The sequence below is a fragment of the Clupea harengus genome, chromosome 17 (genome assembly GCF_900700415.2).
Source record: "Clupea harengus chromosome 17, Ch_v2.0.2, whole genome shotgun sequence".
Lineage (NCBI taxonomy): Eukaryota > Metazoa > Chordata > Actinopteri > Clupeiformes > Clupeidae > Clupea > Clupea harengus.
The window spans coordinates 2,669,833-2,691,357 of NC_045168.1; the positions used below are offsets into that span (position 1 = coordinate 2,669,833).

The 21,525-nt window shown below is 42.4% G+C and overlaps 4 protein-coding genes across 8 annotated transcripts in view; 2 read left to right on the plus strand and 2 right to left on the minus strand.

Annotated features, from left to right (window-relative positions):
• LOC105890298 (methionine synthase reductase) lies at nt 1–10,752 on the minus strand. 5 transcript variants are annotated; one of them, XM_031583661.1, is made up of 13 exons: nt 10,450–10,752; nt 10,173–10,213; nt 9,773–9,926; nt 9,422–9,575; nt 9,215–9,332; nt 8,552–8,936; nt 8,069–8,182; nt 7,721–7,874; nt 6,646–6,734; nt 4,546–4,726; nt 2,271–2,313; nt 570–765; nt 1–195 (listed from the first exon to the last, which is right to left on the minus strand). In XM_031583661.1, exons 2-13 carry the CDS (start codon nt 10,190–10,192, stop codon nt 16–18), a joined length of 1,788 nt encoding a protein of 595 aa, XP_031439521.1. In that variant the 5' UTR covers nt 10,193–10,213; nt 10,450–10,752; the 3' UTR covers nt 1–15. The 5 variants fall into 5 exon arrangements, with proteins under 5 accessions (XP_031439521.1, XP_031439522.1, XP_031439518.1 ...); XM_031583662.1 differs by lacking the exon at nt 10,173–10,213; XM_031583658.2 differs by lacking the exon at nt 10,450–10,752 and having other exon boundaries at nt 10,173–10,403.
• A 224-nt stretch (nt 10,753–10,976) lies between these two features.
• Nucleotides 10,977–18,452, plus strand: cct5 (chaperonin containing TCP1, subunit 5 (epsilon)). The gene is made up of 11 exons (XM_012816197.3): nt 10,977–11,209; nt 11,823–11,883; nt 13,596–13,760; nt 14,192–14,390; nt 14,925–15,117; nt 16,391–16,540; nt 16,801–16,920; nt 17,141–17,326; nt 17,416–17,553; nt 17,752–17,932; nt 18,176–18,452. The coding sequence occupies exons 1-11, from the start codon at nt 11,105–11,107 to the stop codon at nt 18,301–18,303; spliced, it is 1,626 nt and encodes a 541-aa protein (XP_012671651.1). The 5' UTR covers nt 10,977–11,104; the 3' UTR covers nt 18,304–18,452.
• A 265-nt stretch (nt 18,453–18,717) lies between these two features.
• On the minus strand, nt 18,718–20,435 carry cmbl (carboxymethylenebutenolidase homolog (Pseudomonas)). Its single transcript, XM_031583664.2, has 5 exons — nt 20,425–20,435; nt 20,010–20,084; nt 19,712–19,854; nt 19,058–19,149; nt 18,718–18,940 (listed from the first exon to the last, which is right to left on the minus strand). The coding sequence occupies exons 1-5, from the start codon at nt 20,433–20,435 to the stop codon at nt 18,761–18,763; spliced, it is 501 nt and encodes a 166-aa protein (XP_031439524.2). The 3' UTR covers nt 18,718–18,760.
• A 777-nt stretch (nt 20,436–21,212) lies between these two features.
• The window catches only part of LOC116224467 (methionine synthase reductase-like), a 2,363-nt gene continuing 2,050 nt past the window's right edge, over nt 21,213–21,525 (plus strand). Inside the window, exon 1 of the mRNA XM_031584400.1 lies at nt 21,213–21,289. Within this exon, the coding sequence (XP_031440260.1) occupies nt 21,213–21,289 (77 nt within the window). The remainder of the gene's footprint in view (nt 21,290–21,525) is intronic.

The window sequence follows — 21,525 nt, forward strand, 5'->3', positions numbered from 1 at the left end:
GTGTCAGTGTGGAGGTCAGTGTGTGTGTGTGTGTGTGTGTGTGTGTGTGTGTGTCAGTGTAGAGGTCAGACTGTACCGTTGCTGGAGGAAGCCGATGAAGGGGGCCACCCCTGTGCCAGGACCCACCATCACCACAGGCAGCGTGGGGTCAGAGGGCAAGCGGAAAGAGCTACCTGTGCGCAGACCCACGTGTACCTTGGGTAACACACACACACACACACACACACACACACACACACACACACAGATAGAGATGCACACACACACACACACACACACACACACAGATAGAGATGCACACACACACACACACACAGAAAAGGCATGCGGTTAAGATGCTGGTCCCACTGATGCACCACTACAATAGTCTTAAACAACTCTGTACCGTAGTTTGATGAGCTCTAGCTAGACTCTGGGGAAAGGCTGCAGCAGATGCCCAAAGTGTCATTCACCGTGAGCAGTAATGCCCTGTGGGCCATTCACCGTGAGCAGTAATGCCCTGTGGGCCATTCACCGTGAGCAGTAATGCCCTGTGGGCCATTCACCGGTGGAAGTCTTCTCTTACTAACCTTAGGCAGTGCAGCAGCCCCACCGATAATCGCTAATGGACCCTGTGCCGTGCCACAGGGCTGGAGAACGGGAGAGACCAGGTCGGACAGCCAGCCCGTGCACAACCCTCTCCTGGCCGCCGGCCTCTCAGGGCATGCTGGGAACTCCACGATGTTGAACACAAAGTGCAGTTTGCCTGGATGTCTCTGACTGGAGCTGAGAGGGGAGAAAGGGAGTGGGGTGGGGAGGAGAGAGAGAAGCTGTGTCACTCTCTATTCAGTGACTACATAGTGACTCGGAGGTCATAATCTGGTCTCGCCTGAGTCATGCCAGATCAGAGGAGGGTGACCACCACCTTGACTCTCAAAAAAAAAACTTGTGTCGAAAAAGGAGGACAAAGGGCTTAAAAAAAGAGATGTCAAAAATTTCGTTTAGTTTCTCCAGATAGAGTTGTTGACGGGGTTTGTGATGCTGACAGTGTGTGTTTGCCGCTCTGAAGCCCCTTGCTGAATGCATTATATTAATCATTGCTACTTATAGGTATTGGTCGCTGATATGTGCAGCAGATGTCAAAAAGCAGGACACGCAACAGCAAGCGGAACAGAAGGCTGGAAAGTTAGACTGTCCGGACGAAATCACCCTAGATCCGAGCCAGATCCACTACAGAGTTAGCCGCTAGCCAGGCCTGAGCCAGATCCACTACAGAGTTAGCAGCTAGCCAGGCCTGAGCCAGATCCACTACAGAGTTAGCCGCTAGCCAGGCCTGAGCCAGATCCACTACAGAGTTAGCCGCCAGCCAGGCCTGAGCCAGATCCACTACAGAGTTAGCCGCTAGCCAGGCCTGAGCCAGATCCACTACAGAGTTAGCAGCTAGCCAGGCCTGAGCCAGATCCACTACAGAGTTAGCAGCTAGCCGGGGTTTGGAGAGACAACATCTGGTCTGAAGAAGCGTGGCCTCGGAGTCACTCAGAGCCCCGGAGTAGCTTTGCATTACAGGTACCCAAAGAGACACTAGAACACATGGGCTCACTACAGGTGTAGTTGCTGTGTGTTAATATAATCCTGTGTGTGTGTGTGTGTGTGTGTGTGTGTGTGTGTGTGTGTGTGTGTGTGTGTTGGCTTTTTCTTTGGCTAGATACATACTGCATGTAAAACACAGAGAAAATATATTTGATATTTCATGAGAGAATATTATTTCATCATGTTCAGTGGGCCTTAAGGACACACGCAAACACACTCACAAAATTTGTTCTGGTGATAAAATCTGAATGTACACATCAGTTTTACATTGGCTACCTTGTCTTCTGGTTGGAACATCAGCTCTCTACTGACCCCTACTGGCCAAACTATTAATAATTTAAGAGGTCTAAATGCTTTCATGGGCTCTGTAATCATAGACATTCATACTCGAAATATTGAACAGACTGGAACCAGGTTCAGTCGACCAGTGAGAGAGACTTATACTGGAGAGATTTAAACAGCTCTGTTCTTCCTTGAAACTCATTTCTATTTATGCTCAGCATGTTTGAATTTAGTGTGATAAGAGCACTCAGCACCTAACACATGCATCACAGTCCTAAGCTATGAAATGTTTCCTGGTGTCGGAGTGAACCCTGGACCGTAACCATAAGGGACGGGGGCTGAAATGAGTCTCGGCACAGAAACCTTCGGGGGGAGTGTTGATGCTGCAAATGCAAGAAGAAAAAAAAAAAACATTTTACCTGGCTGCGGAGTAGGACCTTGGCTGCAGCTTTGGCAAGTGCTCTGCGTGAGGAAAGAAAAAACAAATACTGTGAGTTAACATAGTGGTTACAAAAGGCTGGGCACACTTAATCACAAATACAACAATTAATGTACAGTACTATCCAGTGCCTTAATCACAAATACAACAATTAATGTACAGTACTATCCAGTGCCTTAATCACAAATACAACAATTCATGTACAGTGCTATCCAGTGCCTTACTCACAAATACATACATCAATTCATGTACAGTGCTATCCAGTGCCGTTTCCATGGTACTCAATTCCCTCTGGGAGTGAGTCAATTTTCCTGCTCCTCTACCTCCAGTGTTTCTAGTGTGGTCTGCACTCATTAATTCACCAGCACAGCGACTGAAATCCCCTGTGTCTAAAAGGCCCTCACCAGAGGGACAGGGGCTGCTTCCATCACTACCTGTGCACATGACCTCCCGCTTCATCTCATCCTCTTCCAATCAGATAGAGAAAGGGAACTCAGAAACTCTTTCATTATAATCCATTCTCACTCGAAGAAATATCATGTCAGAGGATATAAATATCGAAAAGGGGTGGATTTGTGTTTGCATGTGTTTAATGTAGTATATGTCAGTTCTCTCTCTCTCTCTCTCTCTCTCTCTATGTGAAATAGATATATAGAGAAAAAAGAGAGTGTGAGTGTGTGAGAGAGAGAAAGAGAGAGAAAGACAGAATGATGCAACCAATCAAGATCAACGAGCCATTCAAGCTGTTTGAGAATTCAATCATGACACTTCCATTTGATTTACGATGGAGCCTACGCCGAGGCAGATGGTGTTCTGACCACGCAACAGGAGTCCCAGACTATCCATATGCACTGAACATGTCCTCCGTGTCAGTCATGGATTATACAATAAGCTCCATTAATTTCACAGCCTCGGTGAAGAATCATATAGGTAGACAGTCAGAGACGCTGAATGACATTGTGCTCAGCGCCCTGGAATAAAGTAGCTTGTGAACAACCGTAATAAAGTGGTTGTCTTATCACTGCTGGAAAGAGTCATTAAAACGGCAGGCTGCTTCTTACAGCATCTCCGCCACAAAATAAACTATTTTACAGGTGTTCAAACTCTTAGCCAAATGATTTCTACTTTTGAATGCTTTCTTCTTTTCTCCCTTTCTTTCTTTTTTCTTTTCAATGGATAACCTTTATTACTCCGGCCTACTTTTCCATTTAAAATCTTCTGTAGAATGGTTATGAGCAAATTATTTCCAGAGACACCAGTACCCCCAGATTATTGTTAAACACTCTCCTTGACTGTGCATTAATGCCACAAATATGTTACTATAACTTTAGCCTTTTATGTTCATAATATCTAATAATATTTGAATAGCTGCCTCTGTTGTAAGCATGTCAACATATCCATGCATATAAAGAATAGACATTAGAACATAGGTATGTCTGTCCGTCATTAAAGTGCATGAATTGAGCTGGTGCAGGACTGCACCTTCCCCTTAGGGTACAGCACTGCTACGGGCTATTAGAGACAGCTGCTCAGCCAGACGCTCTGCTTTGCATATTTTGCAGTTTTGTGAAAATACACTGATTGCCAATTTTCTTCTCAGGTCTTCACTCACCTCAGCCAAGTCAGGGTCACCTCTCAGCAGACCCAAAAATAACTTTGACATTGGAAATGCTCATAACGCAGCAATTTTCAGGACCAAAAAAAACACACAAAAAACACACTCATGCAAAATGTGCAAGGTTTAACCTCAAGAGGTCTCTTTTTCAACATTCAAGTTATAGGAAAGTAACAAATAGATACAACACTTTTTATAGACAAAAGTGTGAATATTTCATACAGTTGTTCTCCTTTGTTGGATTTTGAGCCTTCAAATTCAATCTTTAACTTCTAGATGTTTACTGCCCCCAAGTGGTAAGACAGTGTGTTGCAGTTCTGAACTTGACACGATTTTGGGGATTTTAAACAGCTTTCCAGAATTATTTACATATAATTCTTCCCTGAGGCATTAGCCCCAACTAAGGTCTTACCCAAAGATTTAATTATCATTTATGTTGTCTGTTTTCAGGAGGGTATCAGTTTTAATCAAAACGTTTCTTTTCGAGGTTTTCATGAACAAGTGAAATCTTGTTAAACTGGAGATCCGAAGCTGTAGCTTCCATGTCCATATGTCCTAACAGATGTACAGTAACAAATCTGTGAGACGTACATAGTGTTGTTTTTACACTGGATATCAGTCACTCTGTGAACTCACTGACCTACGAGTAGACTCAGAGGCGGGTTGCATGATGGGAAGGCGAGCAGGAGGTCCAGCAGGCAGACGCTGGTATCCCTGATGAAGCGGTTGTAGTCGCTGGAGCCCTGCTTGCTGCACAGCTCCTGCAGACGCCTCTTCTCTGGGGCAGCCTCTGTGCACTCCACCAGGGCCCTCAGGAAGGCCTGGGAGACAGAGGACACACATCTGGACCTTAAGCATGGGATTCAACATCCAACAGCCATGCCTACGTACTCAACAGCTGTATGAATGGGATCACACACACACAAGTTCTCTCACACATACACCGCGTTCCACATTATTATGCAAATTACACTTTGCTCAGATTTTCCTAAATAGTAATGCACAGTCAGTCAGTATCATTTTCAAGTCATCAACTGTTAGAGTATAATTCAAATTTTATTGAACAAACCTCCTAATGATAACAGTATTTTTTTCAAAAATAAAAAAACTCAAAATGCAGTGTTCCAAATTATTATGCAGAATTTCAGAGTTTCAAGATATTTTATAGGTTGTAAAGAACAAAAAAATGTCATTTGTTGAATTTGCAGCATTAGGAGGTCATATTTACTGGAATCAAAAAAAGTTTGAATCAAAAACATCTTAACAGGTCAAGTTACATGTTAACATAGGACCCCTTCTTTGATATCAACTTCACAATTCTTGCATCCATTGAACTTGTGAGTTCTTTGATAGTTTCTGCTTTAATGTCTTTGCAGGATGCCATAATAGCCTCCCAGAGCACCTGCTTGGATGTGAACTGCCTTCCACCCACATAGATCTTTTGCTTGATGATGCTCCAAAGGTTCTCTATAGGGTTAAGGTCAGGGGAAGATGGGGGCCACACCATGAGTTTCTCTCCTTTTATGCCCATAGCAGCCAATGCCCCAGAGGTATTCTTTGCAGCATGACATGGTGCATTGTCATGCATGAATATGATTTTGCTACGGAAGGCACGGTTCTTCTTTTTGTACCACAGAAGAAAGTGGTCAGTCAGAAACTCTACATACTTTGCCGAGGTCATTTTCACACCGTCAGGGACCTTGAAGGGGCCTACCAGCTCTCTCCCCATGATTCCGGCCCAAAACATGACTCCGCCACCTCCTTGTTGACGTCTCAGCCTTTGTTGGGACATGGTGGCCATTCACCAACCATCCACTACTCCATCCATCAGGACCATCAAGGGTTGCATGGCACTCATCCGTAAACAAAACAGTTTTAAAGTTAGTCTTCATGTAGTCCTGAGCCCACTGCAACCTTTTTTGCTTGTGAGCTTGGTTTAGGGGTGGCCGAATAACAGGTTTAAGGACACTTGCAAACCTCTTGATCATCCTACATCTTGAAGTTCGCGAGACTCCAGAGGCACCAGCGGGTTCAAACACCTGTTTGCTGCTATTCAATGGCATTTTAGTGGCTACTCTCTTAACCCTACGCATTTGTTTGGCAGAAATCTTCCTTATTTTGCCTTTGTCTGAACGAACCCGCTTGTGCTGTGAATCGGTGACAAATTTCTTCACCGTCCGATGATCACGCGCAATTCTTTTGGAAATATCCAATGTTGTGATACCTTGACATAATTGTCAGACTTTAATAATTCAAGGTATTGCACTATTTGCCGCTTTTCAGCAGCAGAGAGATCCTTTTTCTTCCCCATTTTGCCTGAAACATGTAGCTTGCTTAATAATGTGGAACATCCTTCTTAAGTAGTTTTCCTTTGATTGGGCTCACCTGGCAAACTAATTATCACAGGTGTCTGGGATTGATTTCAATCATCCAAATAGCCCTGAGACACAATACCATCCATGAGTTTAATTGAAAAACCAAAAAATTAATGTTTATGACCCTTAAATACAATTTGCCTAATAATGTGGAACGCGGTGTACATACAGACTGCATCATGGGACAAGTGGCAGATTACTAAAAAAAAATTGAATTTACACAACATACACGCCTGTGATAATGTAGGATAATTCAGATAACTACAGGTATACAGTGATATATTACAGTGCCTAGTGACCAGCAAGCGGTTATATTTGGACCCAGTGAGAGCCATTAAAGAGGGTATTTTCAAATAAAATCATACCTTCTTTGGAACACTTCTTATCTCCAAACACCAGGTGAGAAGATACAGCAATGTGCACCCCTCTGGAACATGTCCGGGAAGCTGAGCAGCTGCAGGGAAAGAGGACACAAGCTCTCAACTTCAGGGCTCTGATATTGGCATAATGATATGGCATTCCTGTTGTGAAAGGTTTGGCTATATCTATGCACTTCAGATAGCATGACAGAGTCCTGAACCAGGAAGCTGTGGTTGAGTGCCTTTGATAAGTGGGCACTCTCGGCCTGTTCACTCAAGCACATTATAATAGGGGCAGTCTGTTTAAATAAGGTCTAGGCTGGTAGGTTTGTGATTCTTGCACATTGCTGCTTGCTGCCATTGCTGGCTATGCTCACTGATTCACCTTTCACCAACCACCACCCAAGGCCTAGCTACTGCTGGAGCTTCTTTTATGTCGTGGGGGGGGGGGGGGTATTTTACCTTATTTGAGTAATTTAGTGCATTCTTGAAAATACTGTGAATAAAAAAAAAACAGACCATTCCCTGACAAATACAAATTATAATGTACCAAACTACAAATATACCATACTACAGGTGTCTACAGATACCATGCTACAGAAATCTAAAATCACACTCAATACATTTTAACCAAACCAATACAGGAGTTGTCCTGACTGAACTTTTATAACTCCAGCTCCTTGGTTTCACTGACTGCGGGGTGAGTATAACAGTCTCTTCTTTTCTTTGTGACTGTAGAGTGACTATAGACTGACTATATAACACAATCACCTTTCTTCTTTGTGTCTGTAGACTGACTATATAACACAATCACCTTTCTTCTTGGTGTCTGTAGACTGACTATATAACACAATCACCTTTCTTCTTGGTGTCTGTAGTGTCTATAGACTGACTATATAACACAATCACCTTTCTTCTTGGTGTCTGTAGAGTGACTATATAACACGATCACCTTTCTTCTTGGTGTCTATAGACTGACTATATAACACGATCACCTTTCTTCTTGGTGTCTGTAGACTGACTATATAACACGATCACCTTTCGTCTTGGTGTCTGTAGACTGACTATATGACACAGTTACCTTTCTTCTTGGTGTCTTTCTTCAGCTCCAGCTGAACGTGGTGATGGCTCTGCTGTTCCAGCCTCAATCTCTGGAGAATCCTCTGCACCTCGCTGGAGTTGTTGGGGCACAAGACATCGAAGGAGTCTCCTGGGTGATAGGGTATGTCCTTTCCCTGCACACACAAGGGAACCACGTTACACTTCCAAAATGATAAGAGCAAACCGAACATTGTTAACATTAGTAAAACATTATTAAACATTTTAGTGTTTTAAGACAAAAAATACAAGTTTCTTTGCTAGCTTTTTAACAGTGTTAATGGAAATCAATGAAAAGTTGAGAAATCGGTGGCTTATAACGATAACTTACTGAAATGTCCAGCTCTAGCATGATGGCTGTTTTGACTGAATCATCCCGAGTAAGCTGCACTGCCTTTGATATGGACACTTCTTGATGGTGTTCCTGAAGCACTGGGCCAGACAGCTGTAACACGAGAGGAGAGTAAATCTATGAGTGCAAACTCTGTGAATATAAATCTGTGAATGAAACTACAAATTGTGATATAGAATGATATGCTATAGTCTACTGTGTGATATCTTCAATGAGAATAATGCAAATTCCAGATTCTGGAAATTGGGATAACAGAGAATAATAAGAGATGTCCTGCTATCACATTTACTAATGTATGACTATGCTTCATAACAGAACATTCAAACAATAAAATGAACAGCTGGGTTTTTTTTTGTGGGTTTTCACAAAGTACCTCATGTTATTACTGCTAACATTGTAGGACAGCCATAGGCAGAACCTATGGACTTCCAGCACTGAGTAAAGCACTCAAAGAGAGACTACCTCCTGGGCAGGTGCATCCTCCAGAGAGACTCTCAGAAATGGAGGGGGAAGAGCGGGAACGTTCAGTGCTGATTCTGACAGCGGGAGCAGCGACTGGGTCAACGATGCCTCAAGAGGAGCGGGTTGAGTCCCTCTAGTCTCCACCTCAGAAGTGGACTTTGGCAGTTCCGATGCTTCGGCTGGTGAGTCCTTTAGCTTTAGCAAGCCTAAACTCACATCCAATCCAGAGACTCCTGTACTCTCCTGGCTGGCAGCGCTAAGGTCAGTGTTGTGCAAACTCCTGCCGGAATCAGTGTCCTGTTGTCCTTGTGTGGCCATCTCTGCTACAGTCTTTTTTAATGCCTCCCAAACTCCTTCAATCCATGGATCCACCACTATTTCAAGCCTGGCAAGAGGTCAAAACAGGTTTCAATCTTGTGTGATTTCACCATCTTGTTGGGACATGATTCAAAGACCTGCTGAATAATGTTAATCACTAACACCCATATTGCTGTAAGCATGTAGTGGAAAGCTAGATGTCTGTTGTTAATGTCCTAACAAAATGCTATGTAAGACCCTTGTCATAAATAAGATTAAAAAAAAAGGTAAGTTCAATTGTCCTCCAGTTATTCTTTTGCTCATATTCTCTTAAAGGAGTGATGACAGCAGGCTTCTTGTGCCTACCCAACACCATCATCTGCATGTCCTGTGGAGTAGAAATGTTTCGCCCCTAGTTCCTGCAGACGGCCATCGATGGTCTTCCCACAGTTACAGAAGTTTGCATAATTTGTGTCTCCCAAACCTAGATGGGACAAAAGCAGAATCACTACACATACATTCATGATGTTTTCAGGAAAACAAACTATCATCTCACCTAAGATGGTGTCTTACCTAAGACTGCATAGTTAAGGCGAGCAAAGTGGTTTCGGGGGAGAGTCTTTTCCTTAATCGTCTTCACAAATGACAAGGCAGTGTCAGGGGGCTCCCCATCTCCAGTTGTAGAAACAACAAAAACTACAGGAACCGTTTCCTTCTCCAAGTTATACTGGAAAATGAAATGTTACAGGATCATCTGTCCAGTAGCAAGATAATGAGGTATTTCTAAATGTACAAAAGAAATACATAGCTACAGCCAATACAGAATTACAGTGCCTCGTCCAATCAAAACCTAGTAATGTGCACTAGGTTGCACTCGAATGTGATTGTTTGATACATTGTAACTTCTGATCATTCCAAAGTTACCTTCTCCTTGTTAGTCAAACAAAACAAGTCAGCTACTAATCCATGCTCGGCTGCCTGATCAGCAATTTCTTCGGCAATAGATTGTGCTTGTCCACGCTGCGATCCGTAGAGAAGCAGGAATCTAGACTTCACCTCACTCGGCATGACACAGGTCCTAACGGATCGTGGTGAAGGTTAATGATATGAGTTTCATTCATTTGACAGCTTAATGACAGTCATTAAACCTAAATTTGCGGCATAAACTACATTAGGCAAATTGACAGATTTCAACACAGTAACTGTCACTGACAATCGGACCTTGGCGTAGATTACAAAAAAACCCAGTAATACCTCACTACATGCTACACTCATCAAAAGAGACAACCCCAATTTCAGTAGGGAAGACATTATTTCGACTTACCAAGCAAAGGCATGCAGCATGCAGGGGGAGTATATCTTTGACTGTAAAACATTCCGTGGTGTGTTTCGATACAACACATGAGTGAGCCCACGAATGTTCATTCACCGGACATTACATCATAACAGGAAGCTTAATGTTAAAACCATGATCTTAAAACCAAGAACAATGTTCATTGATAGAATATAGTAGACATAGTCAGTAGTACAGTTTATCTGAAGATCTGCGGATGATGACAGCCAGTGACGGTAGACTTCAATACATAGCCTCAATCACTTACAGAGATTCAAACAGATCATCAAATAAGAAGAGTGATGTGGGTGGACGTGCCAAGTATAAGTGTCTGCGTTCAGTGGCCTTACTAAGAGGAAACTCTAGAATTACATTTTAAAACTTCATACAGGAAAGCGAGGTGTTATCAATGCCTTCGAATAAAGTCATTCGCAGACACATCGACTGCTGGTGTAGATGGTTGAAAGAAATTGCATTATATAATAATAATGTAAGATGTAGCCATAAAAGTTTCAAAAGTACTCCCACTTCACAGACAATGAGACAGTCAATCCACATGCTCTGCACGCACATGACAATAAATCGCGAGTTGGGGTGCGATAACGCGAGATTGGACTAAACCATTCGATCAACCAGTATGCGTAGTTTAAATACAACCCACAGGTTACGATCTATTACAGTAGCATATTTAACAGATTAATTCAAACTATATTTTATCCTCATATATTATGTTAGGCAAGGAATTTAGAGATACTGCATAAAATATCGGCGCCCGATATTACATGGATTCGGCCACCCCGCCCCAAGATCCTTCCAGAACTCGCCGGCAGATCAGCGAGGCCAGGCGTCTACTTCAGGATCAACTCACAACACTGAAACCACCATTCGTATAAGTATTTGGACCACATATTCCACCTGCAAAGATGTCCTCCTTAGGGGCACTCGCATTTGATGAATATGGCCGGCCTTTCATCATTATAAAAGACCAAGACACGAAAACTCGCTTGTCCGGGCTGGACGCACTGAAGGTAGGCTTAGCACAATGACTGTGTATGTTAGCTAGTGTTGCTAACCTTACCATGAATGGGTGTATCGGTTTTGTTAGCTTGGTGGAAACCCTAACTAACCAGATAGCTTGTTAGCTATCGCAATCTAATATATTTAGTGCAATCTAAGTACGAATTCAACATGGTGCCAGTGATTGTGTAATTAATCATATTGCGAACCACAGTCAATTAGTTGGCATCTTAGCCAAGGCCTAGGCTAACCCTAGCGTGCGATAGTTAGCTTATTGCAGCCGTTTGCCCATGTGCTTCGACGGGAAGTCTCGAATGAGGCATCAGTTGCAGAAAGTACTGGCTGTCTTTTCTCTGTTTTACGACTACAAAAGTAAGATGCACGAGGATGCATTATTGTCGTATGTTACATTGACGATACAGTGAGTACAGACTACAGACGTCTTCATGAAATAGATAACTGGTTTTGTGAGTAAATAACATTTTATCCGGGTGGTTGCAGACGAAATTCGTACTATGTAATTATTGGACGTAATCAACAAAAATGTTTAATGACTTGTTTTTGAAATTGTGTGAAGTCTCTGAATTGTCTAGTAATCGCACTCTAATTGGATTTTGATTCCAGTCTCACATCATGGCAGCAAAGGCAGTGGCCACTACGCTGAAAACATCGCTGGGCCCAAATGGTGAGAACCTGTTAATTCACCCTTTTACTGCAGTAAACTCTAAACCAGTGGTACTCAACCTTTTTTGCTCCATGACCCACATTTTAAGATACCAGTGCAGTGGTACCAGTGCCGCGACCCAACAAGTAATAATCAGCATGAATCATTAGGCCAATAATTTAACGATTGTATTATCATTACTACCACTACTACTATACCACTGTTTTACCATTGAAAACACATGCAACTGTTTAACAGTCAGGATCAGTTATGCAATCATGGACTTAGGCCTATATGTTCAACTTCTTTGAGAAATCATGGACTTACAAGCCATACATTTTCAACTTTTTAATAGGAAATTATGAACTTACATGTTCAACTTCTTAAGAAGAATCCATGCACCTTTTTTAGTCAGAGATGGACTAACATGTCCCACTTATCACAGGACTTATGTTTATTTTTCTAAATGAGAAATCCTTACTTACATGCTCAACTTCTTAATGAGAAATGGACTTGGATGGACATGTTCAAATAGTAAATGAGATCCCTGAATGTTTTCCTGTCATCGAGGCTGCCCCATCCGTTGTCACACCAACACACTTTGACCAGGAGAGCTGACTGAGTTAAAGTATGTGTCCATTGCAGAAAAAATCTCTACTGCAGTGGTAGATGTTGGCAAATCTGCATTAAATAAGAACTGCTCTTCAGTCATCATTCCGCACATACCGCACAAAAACCAAGAGAATGGCACGGCAAGCCACGTCTGTGGATTCATCGATTTTTAAGGCAAAATAGTCACAAGCGCAGAGACGTTCAGTGAGCTGCTGCTCAACATCATTGGACATGTCACATATCCTCATATGACAGGGGAATTGTCTTTAATTTCGCTGCTTCTTTTTCACCTATGAGTGCAGTGCACATATCGATGGCAACTTCTGCAACCGTATGGGCCTTTTTGCTTTTAGCTAGCCGGTAGGAGACCAGATAGGATGCACGCAGTGCCTGCTCCTGAACAGTGATGGCACGTTCAAATGTCTTTTGGGATGCCTCAAGGTTTTGGCTCATACGTTTAAAAAAATCCAAGTCTTTATCTTTATAGTTGGCGTGCTTTGTTTCAAAATGTATCTGCAATTTTGAAGGCTTCAGGCTTTCATTAGCTAGTATTTCGTTGCATAGCACACACAACGGCTGGTGCTCACCATTCTTCACGCAATACGTAAATCCATATTTCAGAAATACCGAGTCGTACGCCCGTAAATATTTCCTCTTTGGTTCTTCAGAAGAAGACCTATCTGAACTGGTACTCGTTTTACACGAAGATTTTCTGTTGACTTGTATACATTTTTGTTTTAGCCTACAGTAGTCTACTCTAGACATTCTCCGGTCATGTCAGAGTATATCATCGCGCAGTGCAGTGACGTTTTACATGTTGATACATTTGAAATATCTGATATGCAAATTTGATTGGTTGAATGTTTGAACATGTTATTGTTAGATAGGCCTACATGCAGAACCAATGCCGGCTTATGTAGTTTAATGTCAGAACTGGGGGCACGGATTCCCTAATGGACAGAGGGAGCATGGCTTGAAGAAAAAGTTTTACATTTAGAATTCGTCTCTCGACCCTTTCAGAAACTCCCGTGACCCAAATTTGGGCAGCGACCCAATGGTTGAGAACCACTGCTCTAAACATTGCTTTTAAACATTGCTTACCTGTTTCCCATGGTTATCAGGCCTTGACAAGATGATGGTGGACAGGGATGGAGAAGTAACAGTGACCAATGACGGTGCCACCATCCTCAGTATGATGGATGTTGATCATCAGATTGCCAAGCTCATGGTGGAACTCTCCAAGTCTCAAGATGATGAAATTGGAGATGGAACTACTGGTGTTGTTGGTAAGAGCCACAATAGTATCCCTCATTCCCCTTCCATCTCAACAGGCATATGCATCAGATTAGATATTGGACACATTTTGGCAAATGTTTTAATTTAATTTGTCTGTTAGTAAACATAATATTCTGAACAACAGAAGTATATTTATGTCGAAGATTCCTGAAATGTTGTCTTCATGTTCGTCTTGCTGTTCTTCTTTAAATGAGGAATGAGACTTTTAATGAGTACACTGTTTGTTCTTGAACAGACACATTTGACCCTACATTTTCTCCAATGATGAATTAAATACTGTTATTTGCAGTTGGATAATGCAAATAAGCAGAATTCTTTTAACAAACATTTTGTGCATGTGTGTTGTGCCCTGTGCCACAGGCGCCCGGGTCATATTAGGATATTACATATCTAAATTTCTGTTGTGTTTATGTTCTTCCAGTCCTGGCCGGCTCCCTTCTGGAGCAGGCTGAGCAGCTGCTGGACCGTGGCATTCACCCCATCAGGATCGCCGATGGCTATGACCGCGCTGCCACAATCGCCATCGCACAGCTTGACAAGATCAGCGACAGCTACCCCGTCGACCCCAACAACACCGAGTCCCTCGTTCAGACGGCTATGACGACGTTGGGCTCCAAAGTGTGAGTCTGATGCCCCTTTTCCACCAAGGCAGTTTGAGCCAGTGCTTAATCTCGAGGCAGTTCTTCGTGTGGCCAGGAAAACTGATCTACAACCAAGAACCAGTTATGTCAGGGGCTGGGGGTGGAATTATTGTGACCACCATTTTAAAAACTAAATAAATAAAAGATGTATAGTGAGCTACTAACATCTCACATCAATGTTAGATGTAACATTCAGCTCACATTACCATTAAACAACTTTTGATTTAAGAGACTGGTTGAGAGTCCAGTTCTACTATCAATTGAATACATCCATGAAGTACATTGCGACCCATTTTGAAAGAACATGCTCATTTCTTATTTCCCCTTTTCATGCGGACTCTCCATTGTCACTGTTTAAAATACATTTAATTTAAGAACTTTTATTTCGAGAAAAAATTGTCACTCGGGAGGTTGGCATTAGACTTTTCAATTAATTAATTGTGTCCAACATGAATTGTATTGCAACACAATTTTAAAATTGCCCTTTACTTTTGTCTCTTCCATACCTCCCAGGATTAACCGCTGTCACAGACAGATGGCAGAAATTGCAGTCAATGCCATCCTGACTGTGGCAGACATGGAGAGGAAAGATGTTGACTTTGAGCTCATCAAGGTGGAGGGCAAGGTCGGAGGCAAGCTGGAGGACACCCAGCTCATCAAGGGAGTGATTGTGGACAAGGAGTTCAGCCACCCTCAGATGCCCAAGGTATGCCAGCTGCTCCCTGCTCTCACCATCAGTCACCTCGACTTGATTGGAGATTATTGTGTACATCTGGGAAAGTAGTTACTGTATTTTCCCATCTATTAACCGCATAATTTATTAAACACATTACAGTATTTTATTAAACAAACCTGTGTATTGGTTGCATCCGTATATTAACTGCAGTTTATTCAAAACGACCTAATTAGATTGCATAAAACGAAATGCCATGAAGTTGTGGTGCGAGCGCTATGTATGCATGTCTGAAATGTGACATGGGCCTTTCAAGCAAAAATACCCCCTCCCCGCACGCATGCGCACCCACACACTACATCATTCTCACTTACAGTGAATTTATTTATTAATTTATTGCATGTTTACTTAGTGTCATGGTGTTGTGTGGGAACGCCAAATGTTTAAGTCCAATCATTAATTGATCCCCTGGCTTGGAGTGAGACTCACAACCTTTGAATTAACGTGTTGGAGAAGGGGAGGGAGGACTTATCCCCATTTGTTCACTACATTGATATCGGAGTAGGGCCGTGCTCCATTGATGTTCCATTATTTCTCTCAGGAGAGTTTAATGTCTATGTGAAGTCATTTAACAATATCCACAAGTGGTTACAATCACTTTGAACCCAAGACTGTCTTTTATTGACGAGTCTATTTTAAAGAAATTAGACGTTGCTTCAGACTATGCTACAAATAGTATTTTCTCGTTGCTATAGTTAAAAGGAAACTTTAAAAAGAAATGGCTGTGGGCATATATGGTGTGTATGGTGATCTGTCTGTTCCACTCTGAGCCCACAGCCACAGATTGACTTAGGGGGCATATAGTACTGGTCTAGTGACCCACACCACTAGCCAGTTTCGCAGCCCTCTTACACCACTGGTTTCATTTTTCTTATGGAGATTTTGATCATTTACAATGAACCAAAGCAGATACTTTTTAATCTTTTTTTTTAAAGATATATATATATATATGCAGTCTTCTAAATGTGACTTTAATTTAACATATTATTGTATATTTATCTTGTATATTTAGTAGGGTTATTATATGTTTAACACGTGTAAATTATGTTCAGAGTACTTGTACAGAGGATATGTCATGTTATGTTATCGTTGGTTGTTGTGTAGTGCCTTGTCTCAAGAATTTCAGTGCCCAGTCTGACCCTGTGTTATTATGTGCATCTGACAATAAAAGACTTGTTGTAACTTAAAGGACTTGAATACTCAAACCTTACAGTATACAGTGCTTATGGTCTGTGTTCTCTTGTAGCTCTTGAAGGACACAAAGATTGCCATCCTGACCTGCCCGTTTGAGCCCCCCAAGCCTAAGACCAAGCACAAGCTGGACGTGACCTGTGTGGAGGACTACAGAGCGCTGCAGAAGTATGAGAAGGAGAAGTTTGAGGAGATGATCCATCAGGTTAGTGTGGGGAATTACAAGATGTGTTCAGTGGAGAGACAACAATCAAATGAATCTGTCTCAGAACAAGCTGTCTCTCAACGCAAGGTTGTGTGAGACGAGTCCCACATGATGGTCAATCATAAATTTGGCTTTTGTCAGTTCGATTCTGTTGTCCATATGCCTGTATTCTCTACCTTGGACTGATGTCTTATTATGAAGGTTTGTACCATGGTCTGTAAATAAATATAATTATGAACCGTGCCTTACTCATTGTTTAGGTCAAGAATACTGGGGCCAATCTTGCCATCTGCCAGTGGGGTTTTGATGATGAGGCGAACCACATGCTGCTGCAGAATGAGCTTCCTGCTGTGCGCTGGGTGGGCGGCCCAGAGATTGAGGTAAGTGGCTGAAGCCCAATCAACCTTTAGTATTGTTACAGGACGTTGTACTTAATCAAGTTAGTTACAAAAAGCCACTCTAGTATGTACAGCCTACAGTGACTAAGCATTATTATTTATACTTTAGTCTTCTGATATTGTTTTTTACAGTTTCATTTCTTGCTCTTTTTTTCTCTTTCAATGTTTCGATTTGTAAAATGTATGCGGTTTCTCATTGCAGCTCATCGCCATTGCAACCGGCGGGCGAATTGTGCCACGTTTCAGTGAGCTGACCCCAGAGAAGCTGGGCAGTGCTGGCCTTGTGAAGGAGATCTGCTTTGGCACCACCAAAGACAGGATGCTGGTCATTCAGGAGTGCAAAAATTCCAGAGCCGTTACGATTTTCATCCGTGGAGGGAACAAAATGGTAAGAGAGCCGCGTGATGGGGGATTCATGTGGAGCCAATTTCATTTGTCCTTCTCGTGTACTTATGACCTGTTCTGCTTCGACTGTAGATTATCGAGGAGGCCAAGCGTGCTCTTCACGATGCCCTGTGTGTCATCCGTAACTTGGTGCGGGACCACCGCGTTGTGTATGGTGGAGGTGCCTCAGAGATCGCCTGTGCTCTCGCTGTCAATGAGGCAGCTGATAAGGTAAGGCTGACCAATGCACATATGTGAAACTTTACTTATGTCTGTTTGTTGTTGTCCGTTCCAATGTGTGGGGAAAGGGAAATGTAGAGAAATAAACTGCTAAGGAAAACATTACAGCATTGACCTAGTTAGTAATTTGTGGTTATTGATCATTAGCTGATCTATGCTGTTTGACAAAGACCACTGTTTGTTGTCCAGTGCCCTTCTCTGGAGCAGTACGCCATGAGGGCCTTTGCGGACGCTCTTGAAGTCATTCCCATGGCACTGGCTGAAAACAGCGGCCTGAACCCCATCCAGACCATGACTGAAATTAGAGCCAGACAAGTCAAGGAAAACAACTCTGCCCTCGGCATCGACTGCCTTCACCGGAATACTAATGGTATGTTTTCGGCACATGTCTGAGTGTGTTGCACTTGAAATAGTCCTTTCACTACATGCATTTGCTTCTAAAATCTTATTTCACCCTGGTTTTGATTAACTGATTTGGTTTCGGAAGTGGAGTTATTTGTGACTTGTCAGTTTATTGGCAACATTTAACATTTCAAAGCAGCCAGCAGTATCCATGTGTTCTTATTGCTATACATATCATTTTTCCAACGTACCCTCTCATTGTTTTGCTCAGACATGAAGCAGCAGCATGTGATTGAAACGCTGATTGGTAAGAAGCAGCAGATCTCCCTGGCAACCCAAGTGGTGAAAATGATCCTGAAGATCGACGACATCAGAGGCCCAGGCGAGTCTGAGGATTGATCGCTTTCTCTTCGACGATGTCTAGTGAATCACCCTGTGCACTTGTTTCGTGAGAATTGTGTCCAGTCTTTCAGTCTTATTTATCCTTTGATACGTTGCTCTTGCTAACTGTAGTGGGCCTGAAGTCAATAAAGTCTTCATCTGTCACATTTTGTTTGTCTGGTGAGTTCTTGAGTTGTATAGAATGGTGTAAAACTGTTTGGATCACCATGCAGGAGCTAATGTGATTAAGTTAATAAGCCCAATGCTAAATGCTCATCATGAAGGATTGATTGCAACTGTACACCAGAGTACCATTTACAGTTATAAAAAAGGCACTGTAATGGTTTGGCACCTTAAGACCAGCAGTGCGGTACACGATATTTGGTTTTACGCATGCGTCAGCTATACATTTATAATGCATTAGATGCTAGCTTGGTCGCTATACATTTTATTAGCTTTTATATGTTGGACAAATCTAAACATATTTTTCCAGCCAGTTTAGCATGTCTGTCCTAGCCTCTTGAATGAATGCTTTGTCAGCTGGGTTGATGTCTTCTCTCTTGCGATGGACAAAGCCATGTGTCTGTCCAGGGAAAATCTTGACTTGGAAATCAACTGTGCACTTCTCTTTCAAGTGCTCCTCTAGGACCGTCACCTACATGAACAGAATTGTAAACAAAAATTGAATTTGAGTCATTGTAAGATGACCAACTATTATTTTGTGGAGACATCACAAGAACTACACAATTTTAACTAAACAAACATGCCCTACCTGATCAAGTGGGATGACCTCATCCTTTTCAGCGAAAATGAAAAGAGTAGGACTCTTCAGCTGGTATCGGTCCTCCCTCTCGCGGATGATTCCTGTTTTAAAGCACCAGAACTGTAATTACTGCTACATCATTACAACTTAAACTTAACCTCACGACAGAGCATCCCATGTTAACACGGTTTTAAACTCAAGTTGCAGAAAAATTCACGGGTCATGACCACCTGTCGTTTAACCTATAGTCCAGGTTTCGGTTCATTTTTTTTTTGTCACCACGACGTCTCATAGCTGCCACTAGAGTTTGATATCATTAAAAGGCATTTTTGTATCATTGCCTGGATGTTGTATTTACAATTTACAGCTGCATGCCAGCTGAACCAAGACTTCAAGACATTCAAAGTGGCGCACAACTGTGTGTTAAACTCACATTTTTGGTTTCTGTAGTAGCCTACAGTTTTGAAGAGCATATAAAACAGCAAAATGCTCATTTACAGAGCAATTGCCCCATAGTGTTCAGAGTAATCTGTGTAGTCTACATAATGAGAATTTACCATAGACAGAGGCCAGATGAACCCCCCTCCCATATGCATTGCATCCAACTTAAACTGCAGAACATTGTTCATAATATTTGATGTAGGCTACATAATGAGAATTTACCGTAGACAGAGACTCCAGCTTTGATGTCAGGGTACTGAAGGGCCAAGTGGTGTGTTGCTACACCACCCCAGCAGAAGCCTACAGATGCAAGCCGACTTGCCCCACATTGCTCCCTCAGGTATTTCAGCACTGCATCAACTTCCCTGCAGGGATAGTATCATTCAGAGAGTGTCATGAAGTATTTGAGAACTGGCTTCTGGGATTTACACTTTAAAACAAAATCCAGGCAAGTTAAAAAAAAAAAAAAAAAAATGTTGACCTGTACGTTAAATCAGAGATAGATGCTGAGGCATTTTACTTGTTGATGTTTGTCGGCTTTTTGTCCTCCAGCACTCTTGGAACTTTGTACCAGTCATGAGTGGACTCCAAGGCTCTTTACCCCAAATAGAAATCTGGGACAATGGCTCTGAAACAAACAATTATATATATATATATATATATTATATATTTATTACACTGGGCATTTACAGTGGGTACGGAAAGTATTCAGACCCCTTTACATTTTTTCACTCTTTGTTTCATTGCAGCATTTGCTAAAAATCGAACAAGGTTTCCATTTTTTTTTCGGATTAATGTACAACTCAGCAACCCATCTTGACAGAAAAAACAGCAATGTAGGACATTTTTGCAAATTTATTACAATAATTAAACTGAAATATTCAATGGTCATAAGTATTCAGACCCCTTTGCTGTGACACTCATGTTTAACTCACATGCTGTCCATTTCTTCTGATCCTCCTTGAGATGTTTCTACTCCTTCATTGGAGTCCAGATTAAAAGAATTAACTGATGGGACTTGATTAGGAAAGGCACACACCTGTCTATATAATACCTTACAGCTCATAGTGCATGTCAGAACAAATGAGAATCATGAGGTCGAAGGAACTGCCCAAGGAGCTCAGAGACAGAATTGTGTCAAGGCACAGATCTGGCCAAGGTTACAAAAGAATTTCTGCAGCACTCAAGGTTCCTAAGAGCAGAGTGGCCTCCATAATCCTTAAATGGAAGAAGTATGGGATGACCAGACCTCTTCCTAGACCTGGCCGTCCAGCCAAACTGAGCATCGTGGGAGAAGAGCCTTGGTGAGAGAGGTAAAGAAGAACCCAAAGATCACTGTGGCTGAGCTCCAGAGATGCAGTAGGGAGATGGGAGAAAGTTCCACAAAGTCAACTATCACTGCAGCCCTCCACCAGTCGGGGCTTTATGGCAGAGTGGCCCGACGGAAGCCTCTCCTCAGTGCAAGACATATGAAAGCCTGCATAGAGTTTGCCAAAAACACATGGAGGACTCCCAAACTATGATAAATAAGATTCTCTGGTCTGATGAGACCAAGATTGAACTTTTTGGCGTTAATTCTAAGCGGTATGTGTTGAGAAAACCAGGCACTGCTCATCACCTGCCCAATACAATCCCAACAGTGAAACATGGTGGTGGCAGCATCATGCTATGGGGGTGTTTTTCAGCTGCAGGGACAGGACGACTGGTTGCAATTGAAGGAAAGATGAATGCGGCCAAGTACAGAGATATCCTGGAAGAAAACCTCCTCCAGAGTGCTCAGGACCTCAGACTGGGCCGAAGGTTCACCTTCCAACAAGACAATGACCCGAAGCACACAGCTAAAATAACAAAGGAGTGCTTCGGAACAAGTCTGTGACCATTCTTGACTGGCCCAGCCAGAGCCCTGACCTAAACCCAATTGAGCATCTCTGGAGAGACCTGAAAATGGCTGTCCACCAACGTTCACCATCCAACCTGACAGAACTAGAGAGGATCTGCAAGGAAGAATGGCAGAGGATCCCCAAATCCAGGTGTGA